The sequence below is a fragment of the Pholcus phalangioides genome, unplaced genomic scaffold (assembly GCF_987345545.1).
Source record: "Pholcus phalangioides strain wild (caught in Gottingen) unplaced genomic scaffold, Ppha-v1.0 ptg000015l_1, whole genome shotgun sequence".
Taxonomy (NCBI): Eukaryota; Metazoa; Arthropoda; class Arachnida; order Araneae; family Pholcidae; genus Pholcus; species Pholcus phalangioides.
In genome coordinates this window covers 112690776-112705961 of record NW_028301608.1, presented here as the reverse complement: position 1 = coordinate 112705961, position 15186 = coordinate 112690776, and the positions used below count along the sequence as shown (strand labels likewise).

General features: G+C 35.2%; 1 protein-coding gene across 1 annotated transcript; it reads right to left on the bottom strand.

Moving 5' to 3' along the window:
- Positions 1-200: 200 nt before the first annotated feature.
- Positions 201-14958, bottom strand: PolD2 (DNA polymerase delta subunit 2). Its single transcript, XM_089245175.1, has 10 exons — positions 14693-14958; positions 14412-14536; positions 11801-11924; positions 10724-10838; positions 6813-7005; positions 4796-4876; positions 3950-4107; positions 2339-2466; positions 1868-1966; positions 201-428 (listed from the first exon to the last, which is right to left on the bottom strand). The coding sequence occupies exons 1-10, from the start codon at positions 14883-14885 to the stop codon at positions 298-300; spliced, it is 1347 nt and encodes a 448-aa protein (XP_089101301.1). The 5' UTR covers positions 14886-14958; the 3' UTR covers positions 201-297.
- Positions 14959-15186: the final 228 nt, after the last annotated feature.

Here is a 15186-nt window from a genome sequence, read left to right as displayed (position 1 = left end):
TTATTAATATTTTTATTCTATATCTCCATCTTACTGATACAAATGAATAAACAAAAACCAGAGTATTCATTATCTATGATTTTCAGATAATATAAAATTATTCAATGGAGAATATTTAGAAACTATATGCTATGTTCAACATACAAGGTAAACAAATATCCAAAGAAATACCTCAAGTATCTGTTCCCACAACATACTGATTTTACAAAACAAATGTGCGCACTTTATTTAGAAAATATAAACAGAGAAGGTTCTAATCTCTTTGAGTTGAACAATGAACAAATAAAATAAAAAATATCAAGATTTGCTGACACTAGAAAACACAAACGGCTCCACATCCATCGTTCGAAGATTTATCAATGCGGCAGTAAAGGTTTCGCTGAAAACTGGCACACTTATGATTGTTATGTCTCCAGAATCTCCACAACCTGTACAAAAAAAGACATTAAAATAAGTTTTTACCGAGACAACAAATACTGTGTTTCATGACTATGACTGAATATGTTTGCATTTCTCAACATGAAAAATGTCTTTGATTCATGAATACATCACAACATATTTTATTGATATTTGATTCAAAAATCAATTAAATACTGGCTGCATCACAAAGTGCCCAGACTTTGGTCACAAGCCATAATATATTCAGGGCTCCCACTCAAAAAATGAGAAAAATTAGGAAAACGCCGGACTAAAAAGTAGGATGGGGGAGGGTAACCCTCTTACACAACATAACCATAGCATAGTGGAAAAAAAATCCCTTAAAAAAATTTTTTTTTGAAGAAAAAAAAATTTCAAATTTAAAAAAAAAATTAATTTTCAATTAACTTTTTTTTTCATAGCACTATTTCAGTTTCCTATAAGATTGACTCAAGCCAAAGCAAAATGATAAATGACTTGGTTACAAAACCAATTTTTGGCCATAACAGTGTACTAGCAACCACAGATAATTCTTTGCTGTCTCTCCTCATATAATTACATATATTACATTCTTTTTTGGAGTCTTCCAAAGTGCAGAGCTTGTCGACTCTCTTCGACAATGCACAGCAAATTTTGAAGTCGTACGTTTTTTAAGAATGACGCTCCTTCGAGACCACTTTCAAAAGCACAGTGTGCAAAATGTGCAGATTACAAGATCCGATATAAATAAGGCAAGGTGAACCAGATAGTTTTACTGCGTTGTCCATAATTTTTTAAAGGGATTTGTTCACATTTTACTGTTCAATGCCAGTGTTGACAAATGAAGCACTTTCATTTCTAGCTCTTTGCTGAGCATTGTAAATATTGTTTATGCCTCTTCATGCCTTAAAAATACAGAAGACCACTGAATGCTATTGGGTAGCATCAGAATCATCAAACCTAGAATAGGCCTATGTATCCAACTTCTTTGAAATGCAAACTGTTGCTTCACCTATTTGCACCATAATTTTAAATGATGAATGTTAGTTGCTGTCCAAGACCATGAAGTAATAAATACAAAATTATTTTCCCATCCAGACAGAAGTTTTTAATGACTACTATACTTGTTGAACCCTGCAACTAAGCAAATGAAAAATTAATCAACCAAATGGTCCACATACACCCCCCCCCCCCCAAATAACCTTAAAAATGATAAAATTTCTGCTTTGGCAAAATCATTAATTGCATTCTTCAACATTTGTAATATTTGGCAATATATCAATGATTTCCTGCTCAATTAAAATCAATTACACAAATTTTGTCAATAGGATTTGGTAAAAAAGTAGGAAAAGTAGGAGAAAAACTAGAAAGTAGGACAAAAGTAGGACATTTTACCAAAAAGTAGGAAAAGTAGGACGAGTGGGAGCCCTGTATATTTTTACGCACCAAACTCCAAGAACAAAGTACATACTATATTTCCTAGAATCCATCTTAGGCATATTTCCAGCAAAATACACATGTGGAGAATTAGAAATAATAAAAGGATCTTCATCCACATAAGGATAGCAATCTAAAAAATACAATAAAATATTAATTACAAAATCAATAATAAATACAATTTTAATTGCATAAAAGAAATGCAGTGATCCCTTTTTTTATACACCTTCTCATTTATACATTTCTCTTGGTTATAAGACAATTTTCTGCACTCCTGGTCAAAAATATAGGTAAATAATGCTATTTACTCATACGTCTCTTTCACTTATGCATCTTTTTTCCTTGTTCTCTTGCACCGACTCATAAGTGAGAGATCACTGTATAGTAATATAGGTGTATAATAACTTCTAAAAACCAAAAGTAATAAGAGATCAGGAGCCACTCATATTTAATATGTTGCTCACATTAATCTTTATTTCGTGAATTAAAAATGATTAGGACATACTTAGAGTATCAGGAGCAGTTGGTGATAAATGACCCCAATCTAAAGTTTTCTCCATCACTTCGGCTGGCTCGTTCAATTTACTGTAAGCTATAATATCACTTATGTTCTGTCCAGAGGTTCCAAGAAATCTGAAAATTGAAAAATTAAATATTTAGTACATAAAAAAATATATAAAGTCAAACCTTTTGTTCGACCAAAGGAAAAAAAACCATGCAAAAAACCCTTCCTACTAATTAAATTTGGCATTAAGTGATGAAATATCGAATTGATTATGTCAAATGTGCAAAATATTTTGTATTCATATATAATCTGTATTAAGTGAACAGAGTTGGAACTGGTGGGGTGGGAGTTTTAGGTGGGCATAAAGAACACTGTTATAAAATTTTTGAAGTTTAAGTTGTGGAACCAGCAAAAATCCTACCTATGGCCCTGACTGTACATATACCTATCACTAAAAAAATTGTGTTATGTTCATAAAAAACATTCTTTAGTCTCTGTCAAATACCACCACAGCCAATATTTTATCAAATTGAAGTTTTTATAAATACAGTTTAATTCAATTAATACAACAAGCGATAAAAATCTAGCATTTGCTTCCATCTTGCAGGAAAGAGGACAAAAATCAAGACATGATGCTTAAAATGGCATTTCTCTCATGTGACAAACATTTATCTTTTATTAACACCCTCAACACAATCTCGAAAACAGAAAATTTAGAAGTGGTCTAGCTTCTTGTTTCACTTAGCTACCAAAGTGGTTCACAAACGTTTTTGATCCACAGACTCACACAATAAGATATTGAATCTCAACATGCAATAACACATTAAAGTAAAGGTTTGCAACCCTGTCAATTTTAATCAATCAGTAGATCGCCACTTTTTCAGTCGAACTTATAGTATAAACTATAAAACTATTTCATTAGTCGATAGTGAAATAGTTTTCATTTGAAAATATTTACAAAAAAAAAATTATAAAACCATGGGATATAAATATATTTGCAATTTGACTGAAAAAGTTGGTTATAAAATTATAAAATATATAGTAATACCCAGACTTACATTAGGCCCAACCACAAGGTTGGGGCTGACAGGACTGTAGCCCAGGGGCTCAAGACGATTCTTATAATTTTCTATTGTTTTACACTATGAGTTCACTATGAAGGGGCAAATAAGAAATCAGACTTGAGGGGGGGGGGGGGGGTTTCCCACCAAAAATTGTAGCCTAGGGACCCTGTTACTAGACGTGTGTGTGGGGGTGGGTGGAGGAGCATGCATATGTCACCCAGCACGTTGTCTCACCCTAAAATAGACTCTTTTATTAAACACACTCTGAGGAAATCTCAATCTCAATTCTCATCAAGAACTTATAAGAACATTCTGAACATATTTATAATAGTAGTCCTAGCAGAGAATATTCTCGAATATTCTCCTCGATGAGAATATTCTCCAAAAGATTATTCTCGAGAATTTTACATCTCTATGCGTGCGTATCATGACTTTTGTACGCTACATCTCTTTTGAAGACGAAAGACATCACTCTCCCTTGTTAATATGACAGATACAGGAAACTGGCTAAGTACATGTAAATACATGTGTGTTTTTGAAGTATTACCTCACACCATCAATCTGAACATCATATGGATTAGGGACAGTTCGAAACAAGGAATATCTGGAAGCCTTAGGAAACATGCAAGGGTGGAGAGGCTGCTGTGGCATCAGGTGATTGGAAGGATCAAATTCCCCAGGCATGACATCAACTGCAACTGAAACCTAAGAGCAAAATACATGATTATATTGTAAAATGAAAACTGATATCTACTTGAATCTAGCACACATTCCCTCCCCCTCTACGTAAAATCGAACATACCTATCTGGTTTGAACATAAAAATCAATGACAAATAACTGCATTCAATATATTAGGAGTCCAGCAAATGCTTAACAATACTTTGCAGCTGAGAAATTAAGCTTTCAGGAATATTTATTTCAAACAAATATATATATATGTGTGTGTATATATATATATATACAGGGTGGTAATTATCGACTGCTCAATAATTATGCGTGATTCCTTGTGAAAAACTAACATAGAAAAGTGTTTTCAGTCTTATAACTCACTTAATATTGGTTCAATCCTAAAATGGAAAACACTTTTCTACATCAGTTTTTCACAATTAATCACATGTGTAATTATTGGGTGGTCGATACAGTTACCACTCTCTCTCTCTTTCTCTCTGTGTGTGTGTGTTTTCTTATTTCATTGATTGGTATATATAAAATTTATCTTTCACATTATACAGTGAAATAATATTACCTATATAATGATACTGAAGTGAAATGAGAAATGTATCTTTGTTAACTAAGGAGAGATTTTCCCTATAATTTTTATTCTTCAATCATGAAATAAACTTTCAACATTTGAATAACACAAAAGTGATAATGAATTTCATAGACACTCACTGCCAACATGGCCAAGAAGTCATCTAGCTGTTTGATCCCTTCAACGCTGGCTGCCTTCGTTTTCCTAGTCAAATATTTAGCCTACATAAAAAACCCACAGCAATCATGAAGTGCATGAAATAGTATTCAAAGAAAGAATACACTACGAGAGAAAAACAATTATAGACTGAAACATGTAAAATCTCAACGAAGCATCCAATTATATGAACTCATGCATTTTAAATTGCTTCTAGCCATTATGTAGCATTGTGATAGGTTTCATCAGGTAATCACCATTCATACAGGTAGGTAAGGTTTCATCATTTTAGTTTGGGAATTATATCAGATAGTTTTATTTCCATTCAATGGGTGGCAGCAGAACTCTCTTCTTGAATAGAGAAACCAATAAAAGTTTCTCTATTTCAAGCAATATTTATGTACAATATTCTCTTCTAAATTTTTTATTTTCAAAATTTTTCATCGCTTTGGAAAGCGAATCAAATTTAAACTCATTCATCAATGTGTTCAAGGCAACATTATTTATTCTTCTGACCCATACAAATGTTTGGGAGTAATCTTAAAGTTAAAGAAAAAAAAGTGTTTAAATTTTTTGTTATTTCTTATATGCCAGTCTGCATGTAATCGAAAAAATATATTTGCCTGGTCAAAATTTTAATGTGCCCCAGGCATGGTGGACAATAGATTTGTCCAGTCCTGGTGTGGATGGATAGGCTAGTAGAGGGAAGAATATTTTTTTAAACTAAGACGAGACAGATCCCTGGAAACAAAGACAAGCCATGACTGATGTATGCGTGTGAATACACCTTTATACCAGGCTCGTCATTTGGGTGGTCAAGGGGGAACAGCTTTTGAAAATACACTAAAAATGATATATATATATATACATTGAGTACATGTTCTTTGCCCCCCCCCCCCGCGAAAAAGTGGAAATTGCGGCCCTGCGCTTTATACTACTTCACCCACACAACAACTCCAGCTATATCGCTATAATACAATTTACCTGCTGAAGGAGTTGGGTTGGAGATGAAGGTGCCATCTGTGTCGGAAGTGAAACGAAGTGATGTATAATAATTGAATCGGGTGAAAAGGCTATGGAGCTGAGGAGATAGGATGTTGACTGTTGGACAAGAGAGCATGTTGAAGGCGTTTTAGGCATCTAAGTAAATAAATGTGAATATAAATTATTCTCGTTGGTTCTAGGGTATACTTCAAACCTGATATGTCTAGGAGGCCAAGCGAAGCACCATCTATCGATGGTAGCCACAAGCTCGGTAGGGAAAAGATTTTGTTATCTACAATGGTAGACAAGTACCTTAGCCCCCCCCCCCCCCCCCTGCTACTCAAGTGCAGATCTTTACGCTGCATTTTATTTTTTCCAGCATTATTTTGTATTTCCCTCACTTGATAATTTTTTTTTTTTTGTGATTTTTGTCACCTTTGTAGTAGCTACAAATTACTTTTTTAATGCAAGAGTAGATTGTGAGCGTAGGTTTTCAAACTTTTTTCTTACTACTCTATCACTCTATCACACAGTTTCTGTTCGGGGATTGGGGATGGGGAGAGTAAAAACGTTTTGGAAACTCTGTTTTATCAGCTTTAGCTGACATAGACGCACATCATGGCTGATGCACATCTAACAATTCTAGTTTTAGTGAATCTGATACAAACAATGTTGAAAACGACTATCATTTTAGAATCAGATTTTTCAAGCTATAAAAGTTTTGGCACAAAAAGTTATTGTGATCCTGAAAGTTTGAGTTATGTGGTCACTTGAATATGCCGAATCAAGCACATCCGCTGAATTCCATAACCAGAAAATTGTGTAAATGAACGTAAAAAAAAATTTCATTCAATGCATAACTTTATATACTTCGGGGTGATCACTTCCTTCACCACCGGCTCCCCTTATCAACTCTATATGAAAGCTCCCCATATAAACCACCATCTAATTCTGATGCATACTAAATCATCAGAGAGACATTGAGAAAATGTGTGTTTTCAAAATTTCAATCCTTACCTTATGGGAAAATTCCTTGTCTTTAGAACTAGGTGAAATGCTATTCCCTGCAATGATGACTTTCGTTATGCATGACACTTTCATTTGCTCCTTTTCATCACCAAGCAAACCTGTGGTGTAATCTACAAGGATTTGGAATGGAAACAGAACATCTGGATTTCCGAGGCCAAGACCAGAGATCAACATTACATACCTGAAAGAAGATTGCCCAAAATTGTTTGAATTGATAGGATAATGAATCAGTCATGAAGATAAAGGATGTTATATCAAACAATGTGCAAAAAGATCACAACTAAATTTAACGTTTTTAATACATAAAAATGTACGTTATATACCCAAAAGTCTATGCCCTTTTAAGAGATTTAACATTTTCTCAAATTTCTAGAAAAATACTGAGCAAATCGTTGTGAAATTTTGTTCATGTGAATTCTATGTTCGTACTCCAGTGAATGATTTCCAGTGAAAATTTAGTCATAAGTGCATTCAGCACTAGAAAGACGGACGAAGGTCTTTATGACCCTGCACGCTGTTTAAGCTTGCATAAGAATAAACCGAGCCACCTGAAATTTCTCGACTTTTCCTGAATTAGCATGTTCTCATTGTATATTAAGTTTTTTTCGTTATCTTTCTTAACAACGAAGATACAACGGATATACCTAGAAAGACGGAAGGGGTCATTGTGACCCTTCCTTATATCCTAGCACATTGCAAGCGGTAAATACTGCTGTCATCGTCACAATTGATTTCTAAGTAGGTTATAATCCTTCTGAAAGCCTTTTTTAGCATTTGACCTTCTGTGTGACCTTTCTGCCCCCCCCCCCCCATTCTTATCTCCAAGTGTCCGTCAGCAGGTGTGTAATTTTTGGTTTTTTTCAAGCATGCTTTCCATATTATCTGATAAATTGTTTGTCTTGGGACGTAGAAAATTTGAGTGCACGTGATCATTTCAAACAGTTTAGAAATGGCAAAAAAACGTATATTTACTGAAGAAGAAAGATGAGAGAAACTCTGGAAGCAGTGATGATGAAAGTGCAGAAGAGCATGAGATCTACCCTATGCCGAACTGTGGAGAAGCAAGTAGTGGTTCTGATGACAAAGTTTTAAATCAAAATAAACTTATTTCTCCAACGATGCATCAGTTGGTACAAAATAGCATGCCAATGAGAAATAAGAAACGTAAAATCGTGAGAAATGATACCTTATCAAAAAAAAGACCCCAGAAACAGTTGCCTATAATAACGAAACTAAATATGAAGTCGACATTGTGGATCAAATGGTGCGATTATACGTGACCAAGACTAGTCGACTAGTCGTCGCTGGCCAATGCATGTATTTTCTAGCATTCTGGATATGTCAGCGATAAATGCTTGGATTTTTTACAAAAAAGTGACAGGGGGAAAAAAAGATCACTCGGAGAAGTTACACATATTGCAGTTATGTTAAGAACTCTGTGCTGAGTACTTCAACTTGAAAACTACTATTCAAAATATGATAATATGCAAAACACCTATTGATGGAGACAAAAAAGGACAGAAATGCCAAGTAAGAAGGAACTGCACACTCAATAAAACACTTCATTCTTGTACGCAATGCAAAAAACCAGAATGCGGCAAATGTGCATCGAGAGAGGTGATTTGTACAGAATGCTTTGAGTGCTAGATAAAAACAAAATTTGTTAACAGGCCAGTGGTTTTACCTTTTGTTTTTTGTGTTGTAACTCTATTTATAGGTTTTAAAAATGATATACCGCTATTTGAAACATTAAGATATCCGAAAATTGCGAAAAAACTATGGGGGGGGGGGAAGGTCATTTTGACCCCATCCCGTCTTTTTAGGTATACTCTCGCGATCCGTCTGCGTGTTAAGGGGAATGACAAAAAATTAAACAAGAAAAAACATTTTTGATCAGAAAAAAGTTGCAAATGAATTGCAACTTAAAAAATATATATTGTTCTAATTTTGTGCAACACTTGTGTGCATTTCCCTGAAAATAGCAAGTGTATTCACAAATATATAAATGTTTTCTATAAAAATTCCAATTTTTTACACGTTTTTTGCATATAACATGCAAATTTTTCAACAAATTTTTATGGAAGTCACAGAAAATTTGGCACAGGAAATATCTATTTTATTTTTTAAAAAACTTTGTTGCCTGATGTACAACGCAGCATATATAAAAATTCCAGTCGAATGCCGTGAAATTTCAGAAAGATATACTTGATATTGTGAGCTGTAATTTAAGTTACTGGATGATAATTAATTTTCCACCGATAGGCATTTGATTATTCAGGCAGATTCGGCATTTTGACATCATACACATGTTATGTTCAAGCATTTATCTTATATAACATCAGACAAATGCCTTTGCTCATTCACATAAAGCTGTGGGATTATTTTCGAAATAATAAATGGCATAAAATAATGAAAATAAAATATCAATTTGTGGGTACTCTCGGCCACTAACATAAAAATTACAACTCAGGATATCACGTATATCTCTCTCAATTTTCTTGATATTCAACTGGAATTTTTATACGAGTTGCACTTCTGGCAACAAAATTATGAAAAAATCAAATGTATATTTGTTGTGAATACGCAAGTCTAAATCATTTACTAAAAATTCTTACATCTCATGGAATTAAATATATTGTCACATTTTAAATTCCTACACAGGGTGTCGCATGTGTAGTGACAATTTTTCTGCAAATTTCACAAAAATTGGTAGAAAACTCTGCATGTCAAGCAAAAAACATGCAATGAAATTTGGAATTTTTATAAAAAATATTTATATATTCATGAATATATATGTGCTATTCTCATGAAAATGAATGCAAGTATTGCAATATATTTACACAAGTAAGTACAATATTTTGTAAAAGTTACAAATCATTTGCAGTTCTTATATCATACAGGGTTGATCAAAAACCTTTTTTTCCTAATTTTTTGTCAGTCTCCTAAATGCACTCTGACTAAATTTTTACTGGAAATTGTAAGTACAAGCATATGGTTCACATGGCCAAAATTTCAGAACAATTTGCCCAGTATTAATTTGAGAAAATTTGAACTTAAAAAAAGACAGACTTTTGGCAATATGGAAATATACAGAACAGTACGTTTGGTAATATACACTGGAATAAATGTATATCTGTTGCTATATATCAAATGATGTTATATCATTAATATTAGTCTATATATAAAGAAATTGATAGAGTCATGAAACAGGTGTTTTTTTCCAGGCATACCAACTGCTGTTGGTAGCGCAGGGAATACCGGAAATGAAAGCATTAAAGGAATAAACTATACAGTAAAACATTCTAAGTTGACCATCTCAAGTTTTTCCACCTGTTGAACCGTTTTTAAGGAAAGGACAGCACAATCACGAAGGACTATGCATTTGTATGTTGACCACTTACACAGCATGACCAGAAAATCGTCAAATCTTGCTTCACGCTCTCTTTAAATTAGTCTTCACTTTTTATGAGTTTCAAAATTTTATGAGTGAGCTTTTATATTTGTATCAAAATTATGGCATCATATTTACTTAACGACTCACTTCTGTCCTAATTCATGGACCCACCAAGATAGTCTGGAGGCCTCAGATGCACAGGCAGGCCTTATGGTCGTAAAATCAGGTACTAGGATTTTAATGAGTAGTGACTGAGTATGACTTGAATGAGTAGGTAGGTAAATAGGCAGGCTGGCATCTCTCGCCTTACAGGGTGGTGGGGGCCATGATGATCTTGAGACAGCCTTCTTACAAGCACTTCCTGTCCACAGGATTTTTGCTTATGGTGCCAAAATACATAGATGTGAAGACGCAATGCTAAGTCAAAACTTATAAATATTAGATAAACTGCAAAGCTTATAATATGCTTGTTGAAATAATTCAGAAAATCCAGTAATATACTCACCTGTCAGTCTGAAAAGGTGGCAGCTGGACTAAATCTCTTACTGAAGTAAAGCAGATGTCTTCAACGATAAGTTTACCATCCTCTTGTTCTCGTCCTAAAACAGCGGCAACAATCCCTGTAAAAAAAACAGAAATTAAATCATTAACCGATATGCCATCTGTTTATAATACTATGATGATCCAAGTCAAAAAAAATTCATGTTTTTTAAAGATGTCCATGGTAGCATAGTTTACTGTGTATTGGTTTATAAAGAACCAAAATTTCCAATGATTTTCAATTGGGCTAAAACAAAAAAAGAAGGGTAAGGACATTACCCCTCAATTGCATTTTTGGACAAATTTTTCAGCCAGTTTTAAATTTTGCAAAAAAAATATTGTTGCACCCTTTAAAGCCCTGTATAAACGGTACAATTTAAAAGATCGATTATTTTTTTTAAAATTACTTTTCAGGTGTTCTATGAAAAAGTTCTAGTCAATAACTATGAAAAAGCTATAAGATTACAACAAAAAATCGTGCATTTAAGGGTAAACCGAAAAATGTGTCTATAAGTGGTGAGACATAAGTGGACTAGCTCTTCGAATGGGGAGGGGGATAGTCAACATCTGCCCTCCATCTCATGCCACTAAACTTTTTGTACTTTTAGTAGGGGGGGGGGGAATCACAGAATGTATACCCCTATGGATAGAGATAGCATTTCAAAAGGAAGTGAGCAGATTCTTTCTTTTTATGACTGTAGTTTATCAATATTAGTGAGAGTATAAGAATCCCAAATTTTGGATGCATGGAAGAATAGTCAGACCCCAATGTAATGTCACTATTTGTCTCGCAGATTTCTGGTGCTATAATGAGTTTGACATTATATTGAATCACAAATTAAAGTATGTAATCTCTACATATATGGAAGATGTGTTCACTGAAGAATTTTGGCTTTAAGCAGAGTTGGTGCTACAACAGGGGTTGACTGCAACATAGCTATTTGGAAGTAAGAATATGTAGGGGGGGGGGGGGGAGGTATTGGCCAGGTTAATTTGAAAATCTTTATTATTGTGCCTTGTTCTTGAGCATGGAAAATCTCACCAGTAACCAGTCCATGTGGATTAACATTGCCGGTCAGCCTGATTCTTTGTACATCATCTTCGAGAATCAGATAATCATCATCACTGGTATATCCATCAGTTACAGCTTGCGGTATCAAATGGTGCTAAATGTAAGAAAACATTATGAGTATAAGTTTCTTAACAAAAAACAATAATTTTTCTTTGTAGAATCTATATATATTATATATATTAAATTGGTTTTCTGTCTGTTCTCTATACAAATCTGAAATTTTAGACTGATCGGCGGCAAATTTTATTTTATATACATATCAAACAGGCCTGGATTGAATGATAGGCTACTTTAAAAGTTCATTAGTGCAGGGCAAATGCCCCAAATGGGCAGAAAAACTGTCGGGCAACAATGGTTCCTAAGCCTCAACAATCAATTTCAGAATTTTTACTCTGGTTACCGTGGTTCCCTAGCAATTCATTTCATACATGTATATGCCTTTGCAATGGTTCGTCACTTCTTTAATGATGCAGTATTAAGTATGACACTTTATGCCTTTATAATGGTTTGCCACTTTTTCAATCTCCTCAGTAATTGAAAAAAAAAAAAAACCGGGCAACGCCGGGTATTATAGCTAGTGTGCTATAAATATAGGGTGCCTGCAAATTATCTAAATCTGAACATTTTTGGGAAATGTGTTAAGTCTAGATATACCATTTGTGTTTTGGTCAGCTCATTTCTGTGTCTCGTACATGCAGATGGGAAACATAAGCTCCTAGAATGTCCAGACTGTTTAGTTGATGCTACTGAAAAACCACTTGCACTGAAAGGACCAGTGTTCTGAAAACATGGGCTCCTTTCTTTTTTTGAATGCATTTCGTATTAGCTGAATCTAATTTCGTATGAAATGATTGGAAAACTCTCAGAAAGAGAAATAGAGGTGTATCTAGAGTAAAAAGCCCAATGATATTTATTTCTGTACAACATCTATTATTATTTTGAATCAGCAATTAGAGCGGCATAGAATTCAAGGCTTTATACAAAAATAATTTTCCCCTGTTCTTTCTTTAGTCAGGCGAGCCCCAGTGCCCTGTATTTCAATGCACATAATTTAGAAATGAAGCAACTTTCTTTTTTGACACTGTTATCTAGGGTTTGAATTAAAATCTATATTTACCCCAAAGATCTTCTATTCTTGTTTTAATCATGAACTTCACCACACACCATTAACATGCATACCATACCAGAGATTACTTTTACTTCAATATCATTGAAGTTATATAAAGATAAAGTAAAATATAAATTTTGTGGCTCAAATCATCTGGTTTGAATCGGCAACAGTGCTGCCATCTTAACACATGGGCCAAACTGGGCAAAGTAAACAAAAATAAAATCTATAGTTGAAATTTTCGAGAATTTGCCAAAAGTGCAGCCCTTAGAAAAACCACTTGGCCCGGGAGGGGGGGGGTCGTGATGCTCTCGAGGCAGCCCTGGCCCACAATGGAGTTAACACAGCACTGGTAGCACAGGCACTGTGGTGGTTGAATGGTCATAGTGACGGACTCATGTCACAAAAGCCTGGGTTCAAACCCCATCAGCACCACAGTGGTATTCAGCTGAAGTTGGTTTTCTGTTTCCCAACTTCGAGGCACGAATGTGAGTCGATCCGTCTATCCCTTCTTTAACAAGTCTCGCCATAGATAACAATAGGCCTACAATCGTAAAAATATTCAATCATTACAATTCACTTACAACATAAAGTATAAATGGCAGCACTGAAAAACATGACAAACACTAGATTCAAACTCAAAGACTGTTAGATACACACAAACTTTGTTCCAGCCCAGTGATGGTAAATTGGTCCACATGGGAAATTTTGTGGCGTTTGTGGGAAATTTTGAGAGTTCGTCAAACAAAGGAGTTTATATATTGAAAAAATATATATAAATGCAAAACAATGCTTTTCTCATGTAAAATGCTTGACTAAATATTTCCACGGATAGATGGCAGGACAATTTTCGGAATGTGTGGGAAGAATTTAGTCAAAAGGGGCCATTCAAGTATTACGTAAGCAGACTATTAGCCATTTTTGACCCACATATCCCCCCCTGCCAGCAAAATTTCGTCAGCAGCTTAGAATATTTCATACCTTCAAAAAGGGTGGTTGATGACCTAAGCAACCTTCCAACCCCCCCCCCCCCGATGCTGCTGACATAAGGGGCCATTCAAGTATTACGTCATCATCGATGGAGGTGAGGGGGTTTCCAATTTGCTGACTTTTGATGACGGGGGGGGGGGGGGGGGGGTTTGATGATGCTTTCAACACCCTTTATGAAAATATGAGTTAGGATTCAGAGGGGCAGAGGTGATGACGAAATTTTGCTGCCAAGGGGGGGGGGGGTCAAAAATGGCTAAATATTTGCTTACGTAGTACTTGAACGGCTCCTAATACTTGAATGACCCCAAAGGGAAATTTTCTAGGGTAATTTTGCTTCACGAGGTTACCATCATTGTTCCAGCCTCTGCTACAAAGCTGGGCTGGAAGAGATCTTGATAACGGGATAAGTCTAGTGGCAGAGTCCTGGCGTTCATTAATTCAACACTGGTAACACGTAATGTATGACACATAACTACATCATACCTCTTCACTTATTTCCTTTAGGATGCTCGGCCTGAGTTCCATGTATTTGCATAACGTACCAATAACTATGACACGCTCATCCACACATATGTCACAAAGTTTTTTCAACGGAAGCTTCAGGTCACCTACATATAGAGAGATAAGAGTGTGATCACAAATATTCACATTATCCAATTGTGAGCGCAACCAATGCTTTAATTAGAGATAAAATAGCAAAGTTTGAAGTTCGTGTTATTGGGATGAGTTGGACACATCAATGAATGCCAAAAACGAATGCTTACCCCATTTGGCATGGATCTGTGCTTTGAGCGCGTCCTCGCACAGCGAGAGCCTAGCATTGTAGAAATGAGCGTACTGTTTCTCGAAGGTCCTGTTTCCGATCAAGAACCTCTCGGAGCAGTTCAAATAAACGGACGCCGGTCGCTCGTAACACGGATTCGAAGCGTCCTCGCCGCAGTCGTTCTTGGTCACCATCGCGATTTGTCTCCCCAACGTCCGGGTGGAATTTGTAAACAAAAGCCGACAAAAGGCGGGAACTTGCGTCTTTCGCGTTTGGGCGTCTTTGAATTTAAGGTGTTTTCACCGAGGAAGAGTCAGGAAATCGTAACCATATAGCCCGTATTACGGGACGCATCGATATACAGTATTTAACAACATTTTCCAATAAAAATGATCCTTTCTTTTAATTGTATAGTCATTAAACATGACGTAAATTTATAATGTCCACTGAAATAACGAATGAAAATATTTTCGTGATTTATAAATTTGATCACAA